Raw genomic sequence first — 22,568 nt, forward strand, 5'->3', positions numbered from 1 at the left:
CTTAAAATTACCGTAAAAATAGTATTTAAAGAATTATTTGTTACTCTTTTGATACTCCAAAGAAAATTTAATATATGCCCATTATCTTATTGTGACGTTTCTCATAGATAAATAATGTAGATAACGCTTCAAATGTAAAAATGAAAGAGCATTATAGTAATACCTAATACAAAAGGATATTATCAGGTTTAGCTGAACATGCAAGAGATAGAGTGTACTTCATTAGGAGGAGACACGCAGTTTGATTTATTATAATATATATATATATATATATATATTTATTATTATTATATATTATTATTATTATTATTATATATTATTATTATTATTATTATATAGTACACCTGCCACCATCTTGAATGTTTATTGCTTAAAAATAACCTCGCGAATTGAATAATAGTACATGTTTGAGCTTTTATGAGTTAATCTACTTACTCAGTATTCTCTTTTGACATTCTTAATATTGTACCGTCTTCGTTTTTTCTTATTTTATTTATGGACGCAAATATTATCGAGTTAGTTACTACATTTACAAAAATTTTCTTTTGGTCTGATATCAGGAAATTATCATCTTCAGAATAATATTTAATCTGATAGTTAATCTAGAGATAAACCACCAGGCGGTGCTAACTTAATTAAATATTAAGCACCAGGATGTGTATTAAAGCCAGACAGTTATTTCTTTTGGAAATGAATACGATATTATTGTTTGAAAAATAACGTCTATAATGTTTGCTTGATTTATTCGGAAGGTTTGGTGTCAAATATTGTTACGATGTTTAGAAGAGTTAGTGTTAAGCATTAATCCCTGACGCTTAAGATAAACATAATTCTGCGATTTATAAACTAAATTTTTCTGAACATCACAGAGAGGGTAATCTATACTCGAACTTTGCTATCTAAGCAATGGTCAGAATTTATGAATTTGTTTTATTTTATGAAATACACAAAAATTAACAAAAAAAAATTCTAGCTAATAATTTTTTTATAACATAATATTTTTTCTCTTATTCATACCGGAATTTATATGTCCACGATTACTTTTATATTCATTGGATATGAATCGATGACGTCATCCACTTAAATTCAGTTTTCTATATACTGAGCATGTCAATAACGCGCTCATTTCGACATGTCTATACAGGTATAGACAAGTTAAGCCACAAATTGATTGCTAGCTACTTGTGTAGGGTTTGATGGAATCAGTGGCGGCTTGTGGCTTGAAATCGTGGGGGTTTTGCAACTTTCGAAATATACATGCACACTGTAAGTACATTATATACGCATTTGGATAAAATATTAAAATTATGGTAAAAATTAAAAAAAATTAAACATGAAAAAATATTGTTTATTATCAATAAAATTATACAGTTTGGTATAATTCAAAATGATTTAAAAATAAAATCCATTACCATAATCTCAATAATGTTCTAAAATAAAAACGATAACAATGTTGTCTTTAATTGTAATGTCTAAATATTTAAAGAGACGGAGTAAACACGATAAGCACTACGAACACTCTACTACTGGCGCAAACTGCATATAAACAACAGTGGAACTGCGCAACGGACAGTGCCACATTACGCTAATTGCTGGCATCTCACACTGACGTGCATATGCTTGCACGTCAGTGTGAGATGGATTTGTATCATTTTTTATACAAAATAAGAGAATTGTATAGGATTGTTGATGATAAAATTAAATATCAGAAGCAAATAGAAATAAATGAATAAATATTTATGTATCCAGAAAAATTTGGGGTGCTACAGTGCCTATGTACGAGTTATTGACTTATCGATCCTGGATGGGATAGATAAGTCAATAACTTGATTTTTTGGAGATTGTTAAGATTTCTAAATGTTTAAATTAGCAAAAACTAGTGAATCATATGAGAATAATACGCGGAGGGGATTGTAGAAGTGTTTTATTGTCGTACATCGGCATTACAACGACCCCAAACCATCCCTAAAGAATTGCTAATTTCAGTAACATCTTAAGGTGTGACATCTCATGCCTTTGCGTCATCTTATTCGCAGCAGACATCTTGAACCGAATAAAAATGTAGCCGCAAATCATTCCACTTCAGTAATCTCCTCAGGTTTGAAACATATTTGTTAACATTAATTAAGATCGGCCCCTTTTGGAAGCCACAGAGACATTTGACAAACTTCGTTACGAGTTCGACAAACAGATCGATAGACTCCTCCTTCGGGTACAACCGAAGTCTTTAGTTTGAAGTAGCTAATTAACCTTGATCAGCTAGAAGTAAGACATGAAGTGCATAATAAGAGGATTTAAGAAAGAGGGTGCTGATAACATCTCTTGTTTTTCGCAAGGATTACCTACGAATGCTTGAACGTGGACTTTACTCATGCTAGACGTACATTCCGTTTGAGTTGTTCGTAAGATCGTGTGAAATCTTAGAGCGCCACCAACGATGTTCCTTTATTGACTGCGCAAACATTTTAAGTAATGTCTGCTTAGAGAATCAACTCGACGATTTTTTTTAAAAAAGAAATATTTTAGATTTAGTCTGAAGAGTCGAATTACATCGCTAATTAAGTTTCCAAGTCTCTTTTGTTGCCAAAAATTTCAAAGTGGAACAAACATTTAATATGATTTTTAGACTTTGGATTATTAGTAGGATTTCAAATCTTTTGCTAGCTTCATATTGAAACAATCATGGCATGTTCTCATCATGCCAGATGAGAACGTGCCACGATTGTTACGTCACTTTGAGTGTTAGCCAATGGTGGCATAAACTTAAAAAACTTGCTTGTTACTGTAATACATTGAAACAATCATCGCACGTTCTCATCTGGTATGGTGAGAACGTGCTACGATTGTTACGTCACTTTGAGTGTCATCATTGGCTGAAAACAACTTAATTGTTTGCAATGCAACTTAAAAGAAAGCTTACTTATTACTGCAATACATCAGAAGTGCTTACCGAGTTCCGTTTTGATTCCAAACCAACTAGTAGGCGAAAATTCAGTCTTGCGACTCGCATCGCTCACCTCATTTTGTGATCCTTCGTATTCCGCGGTAGAAAGTAGTTCCACGATTTCCGGTTCACGCAAGCCAAACGTCGTGCACGTCAAATAAGATGCTATCTTGCGAATGCATTCCTCCCCATAGTATTTCTCGAGGTCAAGAAGATAGGCGTTCACTAAGTCGTCTAAATTCCGAGGCACATCCTTTTCCTCAAGTTCCATCCACGATGGCCACTTCTTGGCCCGATGAGACAACAGTTGGATGTACAACGAGCACACAGTCCTTCCCGTGAGCTTCTCTTTGATGGTTTCCCATTGATCAGTGGTGAGCGTGTATTTGTTATCCTTAAGGTTGGATTGTAACATAGCGACAGCTGCAGTAGGGTTCAGTTGGGGGATGTAAACGAAATTATCACCGGTTGAAGTCCTGGATTTCAACAATCCCAAAATGGTCTCCGCTTCTTCGGCAATGGAGCATATGATATGTACATTGGAAGGTAAGTTCCACGGCAACCATCCTAAAATGGCGGCCTGGTTGTTGGGTGGCGACCTTAGTTCGTGTAGGTTGTCTAAAACGATGACTAACTCACTGTCCGTCGTTTCGACGAGTTTCAGCAAGTCCTGAAACCAGATGCTCAGTTTGCCGAGTTCGAAACTGTGGTGACGCGGACTGATTTCGAATCCGAACACTAAACTGATGTGAAGACACAAGTTGCGCAGTAGTTCGGGTATGAAAGTGGAACACGGACTGTGTCCGACGTGGCGTATTATCCTCACTACCTCGCTATCTAACCATTCTGTACAGTACATGAAAACCTGGAAAAGAAAACCTACATTTAGAGAATGAAGAAAAAGATTTAATATTAATAAGCTGATCTTATTTATGTTATATAAACTTATTGACCAAAAGATTTACTTGAGCAAGTATTGTTGATTTCCCACAACCCTCTTTTCCGCAAACAATGATCGGAGTATGCCTTATACGTTCGTCGTCTCCAAGCATCAAGGTCTGAATCTGTAAGAGCGGACCACAGTCGCTACCCAATGATTGGGACATTCCAAGAACTCGTAAGTGCTTTTGACTATTGCACAAATGACTCTGGGATTCTCGAACCACCTCCTGGAATTAGAATGTCAAACGAAATAATGAGAAACATGCTATTGTTGAGAAAGTAGTCTATTTCAATTTATAATGCCTTATATCGCAATAGTACAGGCCATTGTTAAGACTTTCTTCATTGTTAGTTTCACTTATTGTTGGAATTTCACTTCGAAACGCTTAATATCATTGTTGAATTGGAGAATTTTGCTGATGATTAATGTCATATTCAGCATTAGTTAGCTACCGCGTTCACACATTCGACGCGTTAGAATTTCAACCTGGAAGCTATCATTAAGAGTCAACACTGTGATGAACCATTACCACTAGGGTTCCCAATTATTGACATGTTAATTATTTAAATAATTTCAGGTCTAATTGGTTGGTAGAATTTAGTTGACAAAAAAAAAGTAAAATATTTGATTTGCTCTACGCACAGTCAGTTTTAAGGTTGTCAAAGACAAAACACGTAAATAATCTGGACAAACACTGCAATTGATATGTTAATTTTCCTGTCGACCGATAATCTGTTATACTACGCAGGTATTATAATTAGCGCAGTGTTCAATTAGGTAATAATTAGAATTCATAGTTTGGTGGATAATTTAAGCAAGCACTCTTGCAAAATTAATTTATCAGCCATTTCTGTGATGAAATTAAATAGAAGCTTCGTGATCTGTGAAGAGTAATTTTCCATGACGGATTTACTGGAGCCTAAGCAGCTGTAAGGCGGAAGGATTTCTAGTTAGGGTGATTTGCGAGTCTCGTTATCAGATAAAGGATCAAATGTTTTCTTTGAGTATCATTTTTATTAGACAAATTGAACCTTAGGAGTTCAATTAACTTAATTAACTTACATAAAAAGGGGAAATTTGTTCCCTATATAATAGCTGTTTAGGATTATTGTGATTAAAGGGTAACAGAAGGGTATATTAGGATTAGCGAGTCCTTTAAAGACATTCCGCTATACCCCACAATCGATCCTATCTGTTATATAGGTTCATAATGCGCATGTGCATTATCTAACCCTGGTGAAACAATACCAAATATTGTGACGTCAACAATCAGCTTAAGGCCTAAAATTTGTAAGTTGCAACTTCCACCTGCTTGAATTAGGGATCATGCAAAAGAAGAAAAAAAATTGATAATTAAAAACGATCTCAAGATAAACACTTAGAATCTTCTGCATTCTAAAATTTCCTTCCTTTCTAATATCGTTGAAACTGACTGATATTCGATAACTTTTAGAAATTAAACTAATTTAAATATTTATCTTGTATTTCCCAAAAGTTTAATACACAAACTTAATTCAATTTTTTTTCAGTAATTATAAAACGTAATCTGTTTCAATATTAAATTTTGTACTCCAAGAATTAAAAGAAATTTCAGTTCGTATTTCATCTACAGGAGATGTTTTTTTCTTTCATCTCTTAAAGCAATGAAGTTTTTATGTAGTTACGCACAATTAAAATTCTTCCCCATTTCTTAAGCCGATGTTTTTGTAAATAAACCAGTTCTATTTTTTTTTTGGTTTCTTAGAAACCTTATTTGCATATTTGGAAAACATTCGGCATCTCAGCTAATTGAAAATAATTCTAATGCACATACTTGACCATGATTAAACGAATATTTGCTTATTTCTTCTTTTTTATTTTCATCTTTTAAATATTTACCGAAAGATTACCGACGATTCGACAAGTGGGAGTTCTTACTGCTTTTTTGTCGGCATCGTTTACAGCTATTAATGATATTTAAATAAAAAAACAATTAATGACTGTCCTTGTATTGTTTCACTGTAGAACATTAAACTGATTCCACCTTTTTATCATTTTAAATTTCTTCAAACATATCCCATCTGAAAGAATTATATTTTCTTTTCAGTTCTTGTTTCCTTTGATATGCATAATTAGAAAAGTCATTCCACATATCCCCTCAACGACCGATCTTTTGTCTTTTTGTTCTCAACGCATTGTCTGGTAAGCATTCAAATACAATAAAAGTTCATTCTTCCTGGTATTCTGCTTTTCATCGTTAGCTTGTTTGTTGAACGTGTCTTTTGTTTTAAAATGCAGATGAGATTTTAACAATACGCATGCAACAATGCCTTCCATCGCAGTCCTAAAATATTTAATTTTTGAAATCCACTAACTCATAAATTCAGTTGTTGTTTTTCAGCACGTTCACAACAAAGCTTTTAGGCATTTGCCACGTGATGGATGCTATTGTAGAGAAAGCAAATGTCATTTTCTCTATGAAATAAAACAAAAGAACAATATGCCGAGTAAAAAACAGTAATAACAATAATAAAAACAATTGCTTTGGGACCAATATTCCCACGTAATGAGTGTTTTAAGTGTTGCATTCATTTTTTAGTAATAATTATAATAGCAGAAAAGTAAGGCAAATAATTACTTGAATTGCTTTACGTAAGGGAGGAGGGAAAGCCTCCCAATCTGGATTAGTCGCCGCAGCTGCTTCGTCTATAAGCTTCTTAAGGTTAGTAAACACTACGTCTCCAAACTGCTTTAGATACTGGCTGTGATCTGAGATGACGGGATCAATGCCACCTTTGTGCCAAGGTACACTGAAAGAAAACGTAATTAGTTATTATGACCTTTTTTTTCTTGACCGTGATACAATTGCGACACGCGAATTATATCACGCACAGTGATAACTTTATATAATTTTTAGAATTGTCGGTTAGTTTCCTAGTTTTTGTTACTTTTCTTTGCTTGCCACTGAAAATGCTGACAGATATTAGTCAGTGAAGCATGTCGGATATTAAACTATTATTTACTTGACTAACATCCCGAATTAAGTCTTTAATTTATTAAAACCTAATTAGCTTGAATTATATTAAATAACAAAAATTACCTGTTTAAATGGTCGAATGCAATTTAAAATTTAAGTTAAATGCAATTATTAAAATTAATTATTTTAAATATTCCTCTTTGAGTTTAAGTGCACTGTCGACGTAGATCTACTTTTATTTATTCCATTAAAAAACTTCCTGGTATTAAATGCCTTTATTAAGGCAGGCAGTTCTCTTTATTTCTTGATCCGAATTACCGGTCAAGTAACCCGATGAAGCCTAAATGAACGAACATTTCCATATTTATAAGCAACGTGATCCTGAGCATTTAAATCCCCATCAAAGTAGATTTTAACGGAACTGCAGTATAATACACAAAAGGAAGACGAACTGTAGAGGTAGGAGAGGCCTGTAAAATCCATAATTACCTAGAACTCAGGAAATTAAGCTGTCAAAAATATATCTGGCGATCATCACGCTTCATTTTGTATGAGGAAGTATTTTTTTTTATTTGTCTTGCGTCTCGCACTTCTCAATAAATAAAATATTAAAATGGAATGAAGTATCCTTAGGAAAAATTCTTGGAATTAATATTAGTTATTTTTTTAAGCCTCTTACTTCGCATATTTTAAACATCTTTATACTCTATCTTAATCAATTCCAATATGTGAAATTTACACATAAAATTCAATAGTTTTATATACACATCCCTTTCAACAATGGACGAACGTCTGATTGTTGAAATTAGTACTATTTTTATTGTTGTTTATCAATTCTTTTCATACATTGTTGTACTGAAAAAACAAACGATAAAGCTATTCTGCGATCAATAATCACTGAAAAAAAGTGGTAAAACATGCGATTCATAGTGTCTGTATTCTCATAGGAAACTTAGCAACCGCTGGTGGCTAATTCTGTTTCCCCAATTCAAAGTGATATGGTTAATCGCATCTTATACATTCTTAATTCGTTGCTTTCTGTGTTTTAAAATGTCTGCAATATATAGAGTCAAACACTTAAATATTAATTATATTTGACATAATTTTCAAATATACTTACTTAAAATAGTGAACGTTGTTTCTATTAACTGAAAATATGACATCATCAAGCATTTCTTGGACACCGCAGATGCATTCTTCGTCAATCGTCAAACTTTCCTGAGAGGTAATATCGACATAGTTTGTGGCTTCAGAATCGTCCAGATGTATTCCTGTAAAATTAGCGGAATAAACCATAATGATAGCTCACTACGGTAACACTTCACGCAAACAATAATTACTATATAAATTAGGTTGCTATGAAATGCATTTTAGTATACCAATGCAACGACTCAAGAGAGAATTGCTCTAACAATTAAATTTTTATACAAAACACAACTGTGCTCTAGAATTATAATAATTAGATTTATATAAACTATAAATCTAATTTAAGTTAAGGGCTATTACATCCCATATTGTTTCATAGCCGAATAAGAAACTATATAAAGTTCGGTGATTCCAAGCGTAAGCAAATACTTGGATAGTGCAGCATCTGACCCATTTGGTAGTGCAAACTGAGGCAACTCATAGAAAGAGTGGAGCAAGCTTCGATCACTATTCTTGGTATTTACCCATAATGTGAACTTAGCTCCTAGGAGCTGTATTACTGTTCTACATTATGAGTGAGAGAAGGTCACTACCCCGACCGGTTTCAACCTTTATTGAGGTCTCATCAGTGAGTAGGTAGGACTAGAAACACCAAGTTTGTAGCAAACAGAACTTACATATACCCTACTATGAGAATTGCCAAGAAGGTGTCCTAATGAATTATTATATGAAGAGCCAAAGGCTTCAATTCGGCGACATAAACTTATTTACTTATTTAATATAAATAAATATTTATTATTATATATACTTATTTATTTATATAAATAAGTTTATGTTGCCGAATTGAAGCCTTTGGTTCTTCATATAATTTATAAATCTAATTATTATAATAAGTTTCTAGCAGTAACAATATTGCACGAGAAATATTGCAACAATTAGATTTCTAAAAATTGTCAATTTCTCGCGAGCAGCAAAAATCGTGCACGAGAATTATTCTAACAATTAGATTTATAAAAATTGTCGATTTCTCACGAGCAGCAACAATATTGCATGAAAATTGTAACAATTAGATTTCTAAAATTATCAATTTCTCACGAGCAGCAACAATATTGCATGAAAATTGTAACAATTAGATTTCTAAAAATTGTCAATTTCTCACGAGCAGCAACACGTGTGCGCGAGAATTGTAACAATTAGATTTCTAGAAATTGTGAATTTCTGCACGAGCATCAACAATTGTGCATGAAAATTACTATTATGATTAATTTCTGTAAATTCTTATGATGAATAATTCAGCAGCTCTTCTCCAAATGGCTGTCGCTGCTTATAACTTTTAGGATATCATTTTTGTCAGCACATAAATCGTAATGAAATTGATCCTATTACCAACACGGGTTTTCTCTCGTCAACAAATCCACTTAATCTAATTCATAATATGAATGTTCAGTATTTCGTCGTTCCCACTTTTAATAAACGTAGTCTGTTAGAAATTTGCGCTTTCCCATTTGCCATCGTGCATTATGTAATTGTGCAGCTATTAATGGTAACGAAAATATAATTACTTCTGGATATTACGTCAGCTCTTGACCCCGGGCGAAAGGGTTACATCTGAGGTGACAGATGCTATCATCTGCTACTTTGTTTATTAATTCAGTTAATTTTCAAGACAAAGAATTTCATTCATTTCATTCTGAGGGATTTAATTGAGCTTAATAGATGCGTTTCCAGAATTCACGATTCGCTACAAAGAATTGAACACTAAATCGTGTGTTAAAATCATCTTAGGGCTTTGAGATCCAATTATATATACGAGGTTTGGATTTATAATCCTATTGAACCTTTCTGTCATTTTCCGGATGAATAATGATGATGTATAGTGAAACAAGCAGCCTCCGTAGCTTAGTCGGTAATGACAATGCCACTTGATTGAGAGGAACAGGGTTCGACTCCCGTTTTGGAGGCGATGAACTTTTATATGGGCTTTTCAACTGAACGCCAGTGAGTTAGTGCTTAATTCCAAACGAAGACACCTTATTCCATACATGATTTGGTGTTGACTCAGAAAAACAGACAAACCGACCTTTAGAATACAGAGGTTACTAACATGCATCCATTAACCATTGTCTAAGATATTCGCCTTTTTTCTGACAGCCCACCCTTCAGAGATAACATTTTTCTTTTAGTCGACAACTTTGCTTCCTTATTCCTATAACTTGCATTCACTTCACCAAACAGCGCTTGTAGTATTGAACACAACCGGAAGTGACTCCCTTGGAGGTTATCGGAGGAGAAACGAACGACTAATTCTGCTGTTCAAGCTTCGCCTACCTCTTCGTCTTTGTTTGCTTTGAAGGCATCTTTATGCTATTGTGTGTGTGTGTGTCGTATTATCAATTCACAATGAATTACTGTCAACTGATATTCCCTCGTGAATACAAATTAAGCCTTTATTTCGTGAGTATCGAAAGGAATTTGATCTCTCACCTCACCATCTCTTTCATCTTGAGTAACAGTCTTTAATATTTCAGCGAGAGACGTTTTAAAGCTCTTATAAAGGTAAGAAAAGATATTTTAAGTATCTAGTATTACGCAAAGAGATTTATGAATCGATAAGAGTTGAAGTATACAGAAATGAATGGCGTAGTATAAGCTCATAACTCGGTTGTTTTACATACCTTAGGTTTTTGCCGTTCTTTATTTTTTTTTAATACGAAGAACTCGCATTGACTAATAATAGAAACGATTTGCTTTATGTTGGCAAATTACTAACCTTCAAGTTGCCGTACGATGCAGACGACACGATGTTGAGCAGACGGTGACTGTTTCAGAGCATGATCAAGCTGGGCATGAAGACCTGCAATACGATTATATGAATGATCACATTTGAAAATTATAAAAATAAAGCAGTAGAAAAAAAAAAGAAACATAACCGATATAAAAGTGCTCTTGTTTTCATTTCTAGATCGATTTTCATATTTTTTATAATTAAATTTTAATATCATTTTAGGGCATTCTCAAATTTTTTCATAGGGAAAAAAATATGCTGGCACATTAAGAAAGAATAGAAAAAAAAATTATTTCCACTTTGGTGGAGGACTAATTTCAGCATTGATTCCATTGCGCAGGATGAGCAAACGCAAAGGGTAAAAACGGATGAACTCTCAGAAATAAGCGTCGTATACTTCATTAAACGAAAAATACATTGTTGAATGAAATATAAATGAACAATCCACGCTACAATTCATGACAAATAATTACTGCTATCATGAAATAGCTTCTCGTTAGGGGGAGGAGAGAATATTTCTACATTTAACGTTATCAAATCATAGAAGATAAAAGCGATGTTACGTTTATCTAAAGAATTCTTTGCTCCGATAAATATCTTAATGAACCAATAAAAGTCCTTTTGTACAAAAAGGAATACAAACATAGTTTTTTTTTTTTTAATTAGATTTAAAAAGTGAATAAATATATTGGTTATACCGGACAGAAAGTAGCGTCTTTTCTGTTGTGGGTTGATCTGATTGATGATCCCCTCCTGATGGACAACTTTTGCTCCGTACCTCAAGATCTTCAGTAACTGTTCATGCACATCCATCCATTCTTGGACTTCGACGTCAAATTCTTTTTTGCTCAAGTCACCTGGCTTTCTGAAGAAAATGAAAAGAATACAAGTATCAGTTCGCCTACCAAAAAAAAAAAAAAAAATCAATTTCAATTTTTTTTTTTTTCGATTTAGACGAGAGCTTACCTTAAGTGAAATTTTTTATATTTTTTTTGCACTTCCTGGATAACATGAGCTGGAGGAACTAAATTGTTGTTTAGTTTGTACCACTGATCTAATATAGATACATCCAAACCTGCTTCTAAGGCAGCATCACAAATGGGATTGAATTCCGTCGTTTCTATTGACACCGGAAGTGGACATGGTTTGTATTTGTTTCCCATCATACACTACAATAAGTAAATAAACAGAATGATCGGTAAATAATAAAATTAAAAGCGGATTTAAAAGAAAATTAAATCATATATTTCAAAAATATTTATTTTGGAAAACTGATTTAGATGTCTTAGCTGTGTCGATTTCGACATTCTTTGGTTAGATCCGGATTCGAACCCCGTATAGAATGGAAAAAACCTTATCGGGGAGTTTCGGTGGAGGGTTTTTCTATCGAATTTGGGGGTTTTTCATCCCTCAAAATAGAAAATCACCCAGAAGAACGTATTGCAATAGGCCTAGGAATCGGATATAATTGAGTGAAATAGACAGATTGTACGTGTGTGTGTATGTGTGAGAGACAGAGGACTGCTAGAGAGATATAATGAAAAATAAATGTTCTTAATTTCGAAGTATTATTTTCCATTTATATGGAACTATAAAGCGCTATGAAATATCTTAAGGAGTTACGAAGATATAAAAGTAAAAAAAAATAAACTGTCTGATTGCGGTGCCAATTTTTTTTTTATTTATTTGAATCTTAAACAGAAAAAAAAACGCGAAGATGTTGGTGTAAAATGGAGTCAAATAACTACGCATGATGTGTCGGCGTTTCCAACCGCAGGCGTTAATGGAACTTGTGTGTTTCCATCTACCCCCCTCCTGTGGTTTAGTTTAAGAGATTTCAACCCAGGATCCCTAATATGCTATTCGTTTCAATTTCTACAGATGCTCAGTAATGTATTACGAACTTCACACGCTCGAGAAAATTTCTCAACTTTATGACCTTCGCATTTACGGAAGTTTTTTTTTTTTAAGTTATTTTAATGTCTCCAAATGTCATGGGTTGAAAACTCCTGGATGAATAAAGAGAAATGTATTGTAACCGTAGCTGTTTCCGTATCTTTTCATGCGTGTCATAGTGGGGAGGTGAAAGCGTTCTGGAAAGAAATGTCGCGTGCTTTTTGATTTCTTAGGAAAATCTTGGGAAGATCTTGTGGATTTTTAGTTTGGTAGGAAATAAAAACTTTTACTTGTATACTTAAATAACAAAAAGTATCTGAACATTACTTAAAGCAATTTTAAAAGAATAAAATATTTTTGTCTCAAGATTTTGGAACGAAATTATTCATTGATGACATCTTAATGGTTGTTGGATCCAATGTTTTGATAAGAGAAGGATGGCGGAACGTACCAATGAATTTTACTTACCAGCATGAAGCACCCAAGAGAATCCCGATGGCAGTTTTCAATCTCTTGAAATTGGTGAGCGAATGTGCGAGGATCGAAGGTAGAGTCGACATCATTTCCTTGGTGAATGTCGAGAACTTCGATGTCAAGGCCACAAGATGAACAGTGCCTTTGTAGTTCGGGTAGAACTTTTTCTTGCAGATGTCGCCTCTCATTCTCGAAGTCTGTTGGAAAGAAATTAAATTTCTCTAAACGTTATGTACATTGACATTATGAAGTACTTTTTACAAAATTCTTTACATTAGTTTTTGAGAATCTTTTATATCTTATTCTTAGATCAATATAAAGTGTCGTATTGTTATTTTATATTCTGTTATGAAACTTCTTTTTAAACAGATGTCTATTACGTCATCAAGTACCTTCCATATAAACAACCATAGAGAATGGAAAACAAACAAATCGTTTGTGATCAATACATATACTGACGCTTATTATAAAGAAGTATTTCCATGAATTAAATTAATATAAGCAGGAAAATATTTAAATAATATGTCGGGCGAAAAAATAAAATTAAGTTTATGTCGATAATAAATCGAATAATATAAAAAAAAACATTTTGTATATGTAAATTGTGCTGTCATTTATAACATTAAGTATTAAATAAAAGATAACGGTGATATTATGGGTGTAACTGGCCTTGAAATATACAAGAATAATTCATAAAAAAGAAGGCATCATCCCATAACGATTTAGAGCAATATATATGTATCCGTACAATTCGAAGAATAAATAGGGTGGGAGTGAAATGGATGTGCAGCCTTATTAAGCAAGAGATCCACAAGAATAAGATGATGTGAAAAGAATATCTTGAGAATAAGAATGAGAGGTCTTATGAAATATATAAAGATCAGGCCAGAAAAGTAACGAGTATTGTGAGAAAAGCTAAAACGGAGTATGAAAAGAAATTGTCTATCAAAGGCAATAAAAATTTTATCGTTATGCCTCAAGCAAAATAAAGAATGAATGTGGAAGAATATCTTTATTGAATGCAGATGGTACACGAGTGCCGGAAGCCAAGGAGATTGTTCAGTTAACGAGTGCTCACTTTAAGATATATCAAACCAGGTGTATGTAGCATGTTGCACAGTGCTACTACTACTACGTTGGATGAAGAGTTACAGGATCATGAAAATGAGGTTAAAGAGCTCTTGCATAACCTGGATAAGAATTTGTCAATAGAGACAGACAGAATATCTGCCCGTTTGTTAAAGGAATGTTCAGCTGAATTGGCTAGGCCTTTCACATTTGTATAACTTGAGTCTCAGCTCAGGAATGATACCACAGGAATGGAAGGAATGCAAGACAGTTCCATTGTACAAAGGTGGTTTGCAAATACTGATGGGTCTAACTGCCAATATGTCTGGTGTGGTAGTGAAGATTTTAGAGAAGTTAGTACGAACTCGCATACAGAAATGGGTTGACAATCATTCTACACTCTGCAGGGAACAGCATGGGTTTACTAAAGGAAGGTCATGTTTTAGCAATTTGCTCATATTTTATAACAATGTTACGGCCGAGTTGGATAAAGGGAATAGATACACTATGATAATGTTGGATTTTTCTAAGGCATTTGATAGAATACCACACGATAGGCTGTTGCGTAAACTGGAGAATATATGATTGGAATATAAACTGTTGACGTACATAATTGGATGGTTGGCACAGATATTAAATGTGGCATACAGTGAGCGTGAATATACCAGATTTAAGGTGACCAGTGTTGTGCACCAGGGGTCAGTGCTTGGGCCATTGATGTTTACTCTATACATTAAGAATTGGGAAGGACCTTATAGGTGACGTTCAATTGTTTATTGATGATGCGAAGATAACCAGGGTAATCAGGGATGCTATTGATATGCAGTACTTGCAGAATGATTTGAAAGACTGGAAATTTGGGCAAACAAAAATGGCTGTCAGTTTATTGTTAATTAGTGTAAAGTTATGTACTTTGGCGTAATGAGATTTCCAGTGGCATATTATATTAGCGGAGTTATACTACAAGAAACGGAAGAGGCAAGGGATCTTGGAGTATTGGTGGATAAGAATTGAAAGCTCAAAGGTCACATAGCAAAAGTTGCAAATGCAGCTCAGAGGATAATTGCGATATTGAAGCGAATCTTCACGTTAAGATAAGGAAGTCATTTTGGCTATTTATGACTTTGATAAGACCACGAAAAGGGTGCAAAGAAGAGTTAAAAGATTACCAGATTATGGGATTTAGATTATGAGAACAGATTGCGAGTATTTGGATTACAGACTCTGGTTAACAGGAGAAAGAGGGGTGATATGATAGAGGTCTGTAAAACTTTTGAGTGATTGTTATAGCATTTCAAATGATGAACTTTTTCGTTATATGGAAGGCGGGGAGAGAACACAGGGACATCCCTGGAAGTTAAGGTTGTTCTCAGTCAAGAAAGGGATAAGAGCTAGGTTTTCTCTCAGAGAGCAGTGAGCGAGTGGAATAATTTACCCTTAGGGGTAATGAGTGCATCTAGTGTGAATGAATTTAAGGGCAGCTGGTTTGGGGTGATTTATAGCCTACCTCGATGAGTCGTTGACTCCCTAGAGGTCTCAGATGATAATAATAAAATGTATTAATACTAGGCTGCAGTATTTTTGCACATTCTGATGTCAAAATTTCTTGGTGTTTCCTAATGTTTTTTTAATTAGAGTAAATCCTCTTAAATTTGAAAAAATATCAGTATGGTTGTGTACCTCTCTCTAGCAGAAGGGTCCACCTTTGACTCAGATCACACCTGTTACTCTTCTAGGCTACTTCCCTCTAGTTACATGGGCAAAGTGGACATTAGATCCAACATTATTTCAAAGCAGAATGTTTGTCGAAAGTATGAAAGTTTAATAAGTTGACCTGTGATTTTACGATCATACAATCCTCGGCATCCCCGAGGATCTTTCTTGACTCTTTCTTTTAGTAATTTCTCCTCTCTCTCGTTTTGTGATCATTCGTCGTTCAGAATTAAGATAAACCAAGTCTCTAAAGATTTTTGAGTCTCATCTGCACTAAAATGTGGTTTGTTGTCATACTGAAAGATACATCTGTATATTCCGCAAAATAACCACAATGTTGGAAGTATCTAGAAATGTTTCGATTGGTTAACATTTCTAGTAGGATCAGGAAGGAGAAACAGCCGGACCCTAGAAATGTCACATTCACAGTCACTCTTTTGCTTGTCTGAGTAGTGCTATTCATCACGGACTTACAACGCTCTAAGGACCGACCGTGATGTTCTTTACACCGGTGTAGTCTGTGCTATTGATTGTAATGGTCGCTCTTTGGGCTCTGAAGTTTCTTTTCAGTATATATCGACAAAGCGGCTCTCTACTCACCTCAGCTGATGAGATTTCTCTACCGAACATTCTTAGAATTTTTAGCTGAAGCAGCATCCTCGCGTTTCTAGAGTCTGATAAATCTTTGGATGATAGTCTTTTAGCGTTTGTCTTATATAGTAGCATAGGCAATGGGTGAACGCGTAGGAACGTTGCAGTCTCTTACTGTTGTTTGTTATACGGCAGTATAAGCAGTAGATGAACATGAATTAGTGTGTGTCATTCCGAAATGGGGAGTCCCAATACTTATTCTCAACATCGTGTGTATTGTAATGACGTTCTATGAGGCAAAAATGTCATCAATTAAAAAAAAATATATATAAAATCCGTTGAGTTCCTAAAATCCACGATATTTAAGATAATTCTTTTTTTTATATAATTTATTACTCGAAAAAGAATAACACTGTTAGAACTTTTGTCAAATGTTGTTTAGTGGGTATACAGCTCCACCATCTCCTATTTCTTGGTCGGCTGTTTTGCCGCATGTCGTATAACCAACAGAGGATTCTCTTAATAGTACACGTTATTTTCAGTCTTCACCTTTTCCTGCACGAAAATGAGTCAATTTCATTCCAAATTTTACCATTTACGAATACACGGGATTTCTAGTTTGAAAGCCATGAACTGAATTAAACGGGCGTAAGAAGTAACAGTTGCATAACGCCTTTATCTTTTGCATCAGTTTTTGTGCTGCATTTAGAAAGCACAACTCAGTTTTAGATTCTATAAGAAGTCAGAATCATCACTAACCTTTTTGCTTTGCTTATCCTCATCACGCGCAATTTTCTGTACGTGCACTCTAGCAACCCAATATTAGATATTGTTAACGTTGACTCCCCGCGCTTTTGTAAAACATAATAGTCGTATCATATCTTCATAACCACGAGTAATGATAAAGAGCTTTTACGTTTAGCTAACCCTATTTTCATCGATTCATATATAAGCGTATAGAAAAACAGCCAATATTTCTGAAAAAAATATTGTTCAGGCGGTTGACATCAAAGCAACACTCGGAGGCATCCTACAAACGGCCTTGAAACCTACCAGAAGTTCACAAAGAAGTTAAAACAATGCTCCAGTGGAAGGTTTCAAACGTTGAATTGGAAGCAGAGAATGTGGGTTTCGACACATCCCCACCTTTGAGCAGTATGTCGATTTACAGCGGGAGCTGCATTTCAGTCGACAGCCAATAACTACACCAATAAGATCTCAAGAAATAAAAATAGTTTTGGCATTTCTCAATTGTTTGGGATTGTTAGGAAATACTGGTGTTGTTATTTGTTTGACATGCAATAATCACTAAAGTTATTCCATTCAAATGGTTCTAAATAAAGAATAGATACATAGTTGCAATCCCATGCCTCATTTAGATCACCATATTACTCTATCAGTTTTTATTTTGATTTCTAGATTAACTGCATATAAAAAAGACAGTTGAAATTCTTTATACGGTTTAATTCACAATTGCTAATTCTGTAATAAAAACGAACCAAAAATTGCGTTTAGTGTAGACGACATCACGTGTAACACTGATATAGATAAACGTAGAGTTTTGTTACATAAATTTATAAAACTAAATAAAAAAAAAATGAAAAACTATAAACTTATTTGACTACCACTATGGATGTCTACAGAAGATGCTTGTTCTATTCCTATATAATATTTGTATAATGTCTTTTAATTGCATTATAACATTTTGAGTTTTTATATGACAGATTTACAATTATGTTTAAATAACATTCCCTGTACTCACCTGATTTATTCGAGATGACTAGAATCTTAGCAACCCTCGATGGGGGATCGGGCACATTGGTCAAGTTACCATGGAGAATAGACTGAAGCACATCATCAAGATATAGGAGAGGATGGGCCATACCGCTGCGCGCTCTCCTATCTTTTCTAAGATTCAGGAACTCATCCTGAAAAAAAATTAGCAGCAATATTATAGACACAATAATCTAATATTGAGTGAAGATGATGGAATTGACTTTGTTTACTTACCCTGTGATTGTGACATTCTTTCTAAAAAAAAATTGATTTGTGTCATCTCGAAGCAGGGAGACTCACGCAGCGCATTTTAATGCAGAGAACTCTTTCTAGTAAGATCTTTTTCTTACCTTTCCATTCGATACTTTCTCTTCCCATCCCCCCCTTCTTTTTTTTTGAAAGTGCCAGCAGTGATCGTAAGAAGACGTGCGGTGTTCTCACGATACGACGATTTCGCTGGCATTTAGCGAGCACTAGCGGCTCTGCTATCGATAGAGTACGTGGGCGTACTAGCAGAAGTTTTCTGGTGCCTTTTTCTGGAAGCAACCGTATGCACGTTCTGTGTAATCCTTACATCCATTAGATTGCCCCGTCACTTTTGGATATCTGGTGCAACTGAGGAATCGTTGCTTCTTTTCACGATAATGGCGATATTTTCTTCGTTGCCAAGATTACATTCGTAGTCCGCGTTTAGCTAGAGTATACGAGTAGACGCACAGTCGTTTATTTATTTATTTTTTTTGTTTACTCAGATAAGTTAGATCATATCGGGTTTAGAAATGTTTAATGGAATAAATCTTGTGGGAAATTTATGCTAAAATGGAAAAGATTTGGGTGCGTTCTTAAAAACATTATCCCTTTAAATAGACAATGTTTTTTTTTTTTTTTTTTTTTTTTTTTTTTACCTAATTTCGATTATACATAAGCGCACGTGACCACGCTCGTCTCCTATTTCGAATATAGCACATGCTTCTCGTTAGTTTTTTTGCATCATTCAACTTCATCTTTATCTGATAGACTCTCTTCGCTAAGACAATACAAATATAAAAATATATTGTTTCATTTTAAATATGTAATACATCGTGTATTATAGTTATTTAATCCTTGCATTCTACGCTAAGAATCAAAAACGATACTTAAACGCTCGGCCAATAAACAGTGTAGTCTCACATCAAGCGGTGAAATTCATCGCGAATCTTACAATGTTGACAAACATCCATGTCGCAGTGGTAACAGTCTGCTAGTGACAGATAATAAGCATATAAACCGGTAATAAAATTAATAGAAATGCTATGGAAGCACATAATAGACTTAAGTCCTATTGTTTTCATGGAAATATTGCGTAACAAAGTCTCGATTTACAAGTGAACTGTTTCTTATTATGTATAAATCGACATTCAGATTTAAGTAACATAGAAAAGAAACTAATTTAAGTTAACATCAAGTAAATAACGAGAAATGCTAAAAGAAGAGGAATTTTAAAAAAGAATAGAGAAATTTATTATTTTTTTTTGTGAATGATTTCGAATTCCTTATTCATTTTTCGATAGAATTTTAATCATTATTTTCCAATGTGAGATTGCATTGCTAATATGGATCATCAAAAATCATCAAACGAACTAATTACATCCTTCTCCAGCACTCCAATATTGCTGGAGAAGGATGGAAGGCAGTCTAGAGCAGTAAGCCTTTTATTTTTATTCTGAAAAAGATCCGATGAAGGTTTTGCCAGAGTTGCCATTACAGATGTCTTCTTTATTCTGGCAGATTGATGATAGTTTTAGCAAAATGTCTCCGAACTTTAATCTTCTCCATCTCCAGTAAGATATCCTCACTAGAATTATAATCTGCATCCGATCTTTGCTTCCCAAATTTTAAAATTTATTTGCTACATTAAACTGGTATCCACCAACCCACTTGTCCATTCACCCAGTCTATTCAAAAATTGCCACTCTACAACATCTGTTCTATTCCTCATAACGCTATTCAGCTTTTCATCATCTGCAAACCATTCAAGCCATTCCATCAGTGGTTCCTACTCCATTCCCCCTACTCGACTTAAATCTTCGATTTATGATCTTCGAAGCCTAAACATGTAGGCCATTCACTTATGTGTTTATGAATGAATATAAAGCAGGTCGAATTTTCATTTGTGTCCACTAAACTTTCATAATCACACGTTATAATTTTTTTGTTACCAAAAGACGATGAGAAAAACAAAGGTAAATCAAAACAGAAAACGTGTTATAGTGTGCACGAAATCTGACAGTAAAAATAGACAAATTATTCCTTCTGTTTCAAATGAACAATAATATAAAAAAAAAGATGAGAACATGTTGCTCTTGAATCCCTCCTAAGAGTTTTCATTTGTTGCCTTGTAAGCTGTCTTCGAAGATTTGGAAGCATGCATTCTACTCAACAACTCCGTAGAATACATACCATTCCAATTGCTATTCCTATTTGCCAGTTGCTTTATATTACGTAGGATACACATTTCAAGTTTCAACAGCGACTTTATTTCCAAACACAAATCCTTCATTTCCGAAATGGACTTTTCACATTGATACGACAAGGTCGTCTATGAGTTACTTACAACAGCAGTTGCTTCTTGGTGGCTCAATTCTTCATTGTAACTTGACACTTTACGTATTGGCTAGTAGTTGTCGACTGGCGAACATGCTACAAAGCTGTTAGGTACACATACAGTATGCCAGTAGATTATTTTTAAATACGCCCACGTACTCTGGCACGTTATGTTAGGGTAGTATTAACATACAGATGTCAACGTCAACGCAAGATTACACTGTCAGAAAGAGAAACCACAAAATGAACAGTTTTCTTATGCAAAATAGGATGCTACCCCCCCATCCTCCCGCGGAAAATATAACTGCAAATGCGTGTTTCGCTTTTTTTTTTTTTTTTTCCTGATTTACATCAATATTGATTGTCAGAGCTCTTGCATGCTGTTGGCGCTGCTGTCATTGCAATGAACATACCGAAGCAGAATATTTGAAAATTACTGATGTGAATAATGAGTTTCACTTAAAAATTCGATTGTGGAAACTCACGTAAAATGATCTTTTTTTTTTTTTTTTTAATAATTCTTTCTCGCGTGTTTTTTCCTTCTGGATAATTAAGTTTAGTTTTTAACAACGTTATAGGTTATGAAATGGAGCTTACGGCCTTTCAGAACAAAAATCGGAATGCAGTGAGACGATCCTTAATTACATTTTAATGTTTTAGTGAATTCGCCAGTCCATGATAGAAAATTGAGGCTTAAATTGTGCATAATGACCAGCACAGCTCAATCCAATCTATTTACTCTCCGATCGAGATCGCACAAAAATATTACAATCCTATTTGCTCATGCTGTGATGTCACACGCATAACCTACTTAAGCAGATGAATTGATCAAGGGTTAGGGAGCAGTAAGACACCCTAATATATATAAATTTTGTAACATTTTAATCTCTTCATTGCGTATCGTAGTATGGTATTCATTCATTTCGTATGGTGGATTCAACGGCCGTGAGCCCGATTTACGAGGAGGTACGGCACCACCTTAATCCCCCCCCCCCCTATTTTTATCCGCGCTCGAGACCGGCATAGATGACAATTCAGACCTATGGCTGGAAGGATGGTCTTGAGTATTCCTGACGGTATCTGTGTGTGTTCACTGGGCCTGTTTGCCTGCTTGGGGAATGAAAAACCCCAGATAAACTGGCGGAAAATAAACCCTGATGATAATGCATCAATATCATACTGTCCGCGCAGTTAGCCTAGTGGCTGTGCGGTTCGCAACCATATGACTGGGGAAGGAGTGTCCTAAGTTCGATTCCCGTCGATGACGTGAGGAGCTTAAGGATCTTCCTCAGCCATAGCCAAGTTAGCCGGTCTTGGGCAATAAAAGTAGAGGGACAAAGTTGCTCCCGTCCATAGTGATCCTAAAGCTATACGTGTCCCGTGGGTGGTGCTACATGAGCAACAGCGATAGGCAGCTAGTCTATCCTAAGGATCACCTGGCCAATTTTATGATGTCTACTGAATTTAATGAATATAGTGACTTGCAGAAACCAGAATTTAGAAACATTGGCCCTACACTACGTATTTGTCAATTAAATATTCAATCTATTAGCAAAGCCAAATGCGATTATTTATCGAAATTATTGTTAACCAACAATGTTGATGCGATTGCTGTCCAGGAAACACTTCATGCTGATCCTCAACAGCTCCTTAAAAGAGGTCGCATTCCAGGATTGTAGAAAACATACATAGA

At 34.7% G+C, this 22,568-nt stretch overlaps 1 protein-coding gene across 1 annotated transcript in view; it reads right to left on the bottom strand.

The window, feature by feature from the left end:
• LOC150099562 (protein qui-1-like) overlaps positions 1–22,568 on the bottom strand; it is a 118,526-nt gene that overhangs the window by 46,128 nt on the left and 49,830 nt on the right. Inside the window, exons 2-9 of the mRNA XM_090403459.1 lie at positions 18,279–18,444; positions 13,139–13,341; positions 11,741–11,943; positions 10,760–10,872; positions 7,964–8,114; positions 6,505–6,676; positions 3,910–4,113; positions 2,951–3,809 (exon numbers count right to left, since the gene is read on the bottom strand). Of these exons, the coding sequence (XP_090259585.1) occupies positions 2,951–3,809; positions 3,910–4,113; positions 6,505–6,676; positions 7,964–8,114; positions 10,760–10,872; positions 11,741–11,943; positions 13,139–13,341; positions 18,279–18,444 (2,071 nt within the window). The remainder of the gene's footprint in view (positions 1–2,950; positions 3,810–3,909; positions 4,114–6,504; positions 6,677–7,963; positions 8,115–10,759; positions 10,873–11,740; positions 11,944–13,138; positions 13,342–18,278; positions 18,445–22,568) is intronic.

This window comes from Typopeltis vanoorti, chromosome 14 (assembly GCF_054136105.1).
Source record: "Typopeltis vanoorti isolate ZY-2024b chromosome 14, IOZ_Tvanoo_1.0, whole genome shotgun sequence".
Taxonomy (NCBI): Eukaryota; Metazoa; Arthropoda; class Arachnida; order Uropygi; family Thelyphonidae; genus Typopeltis; species Typopeltis vanoorti.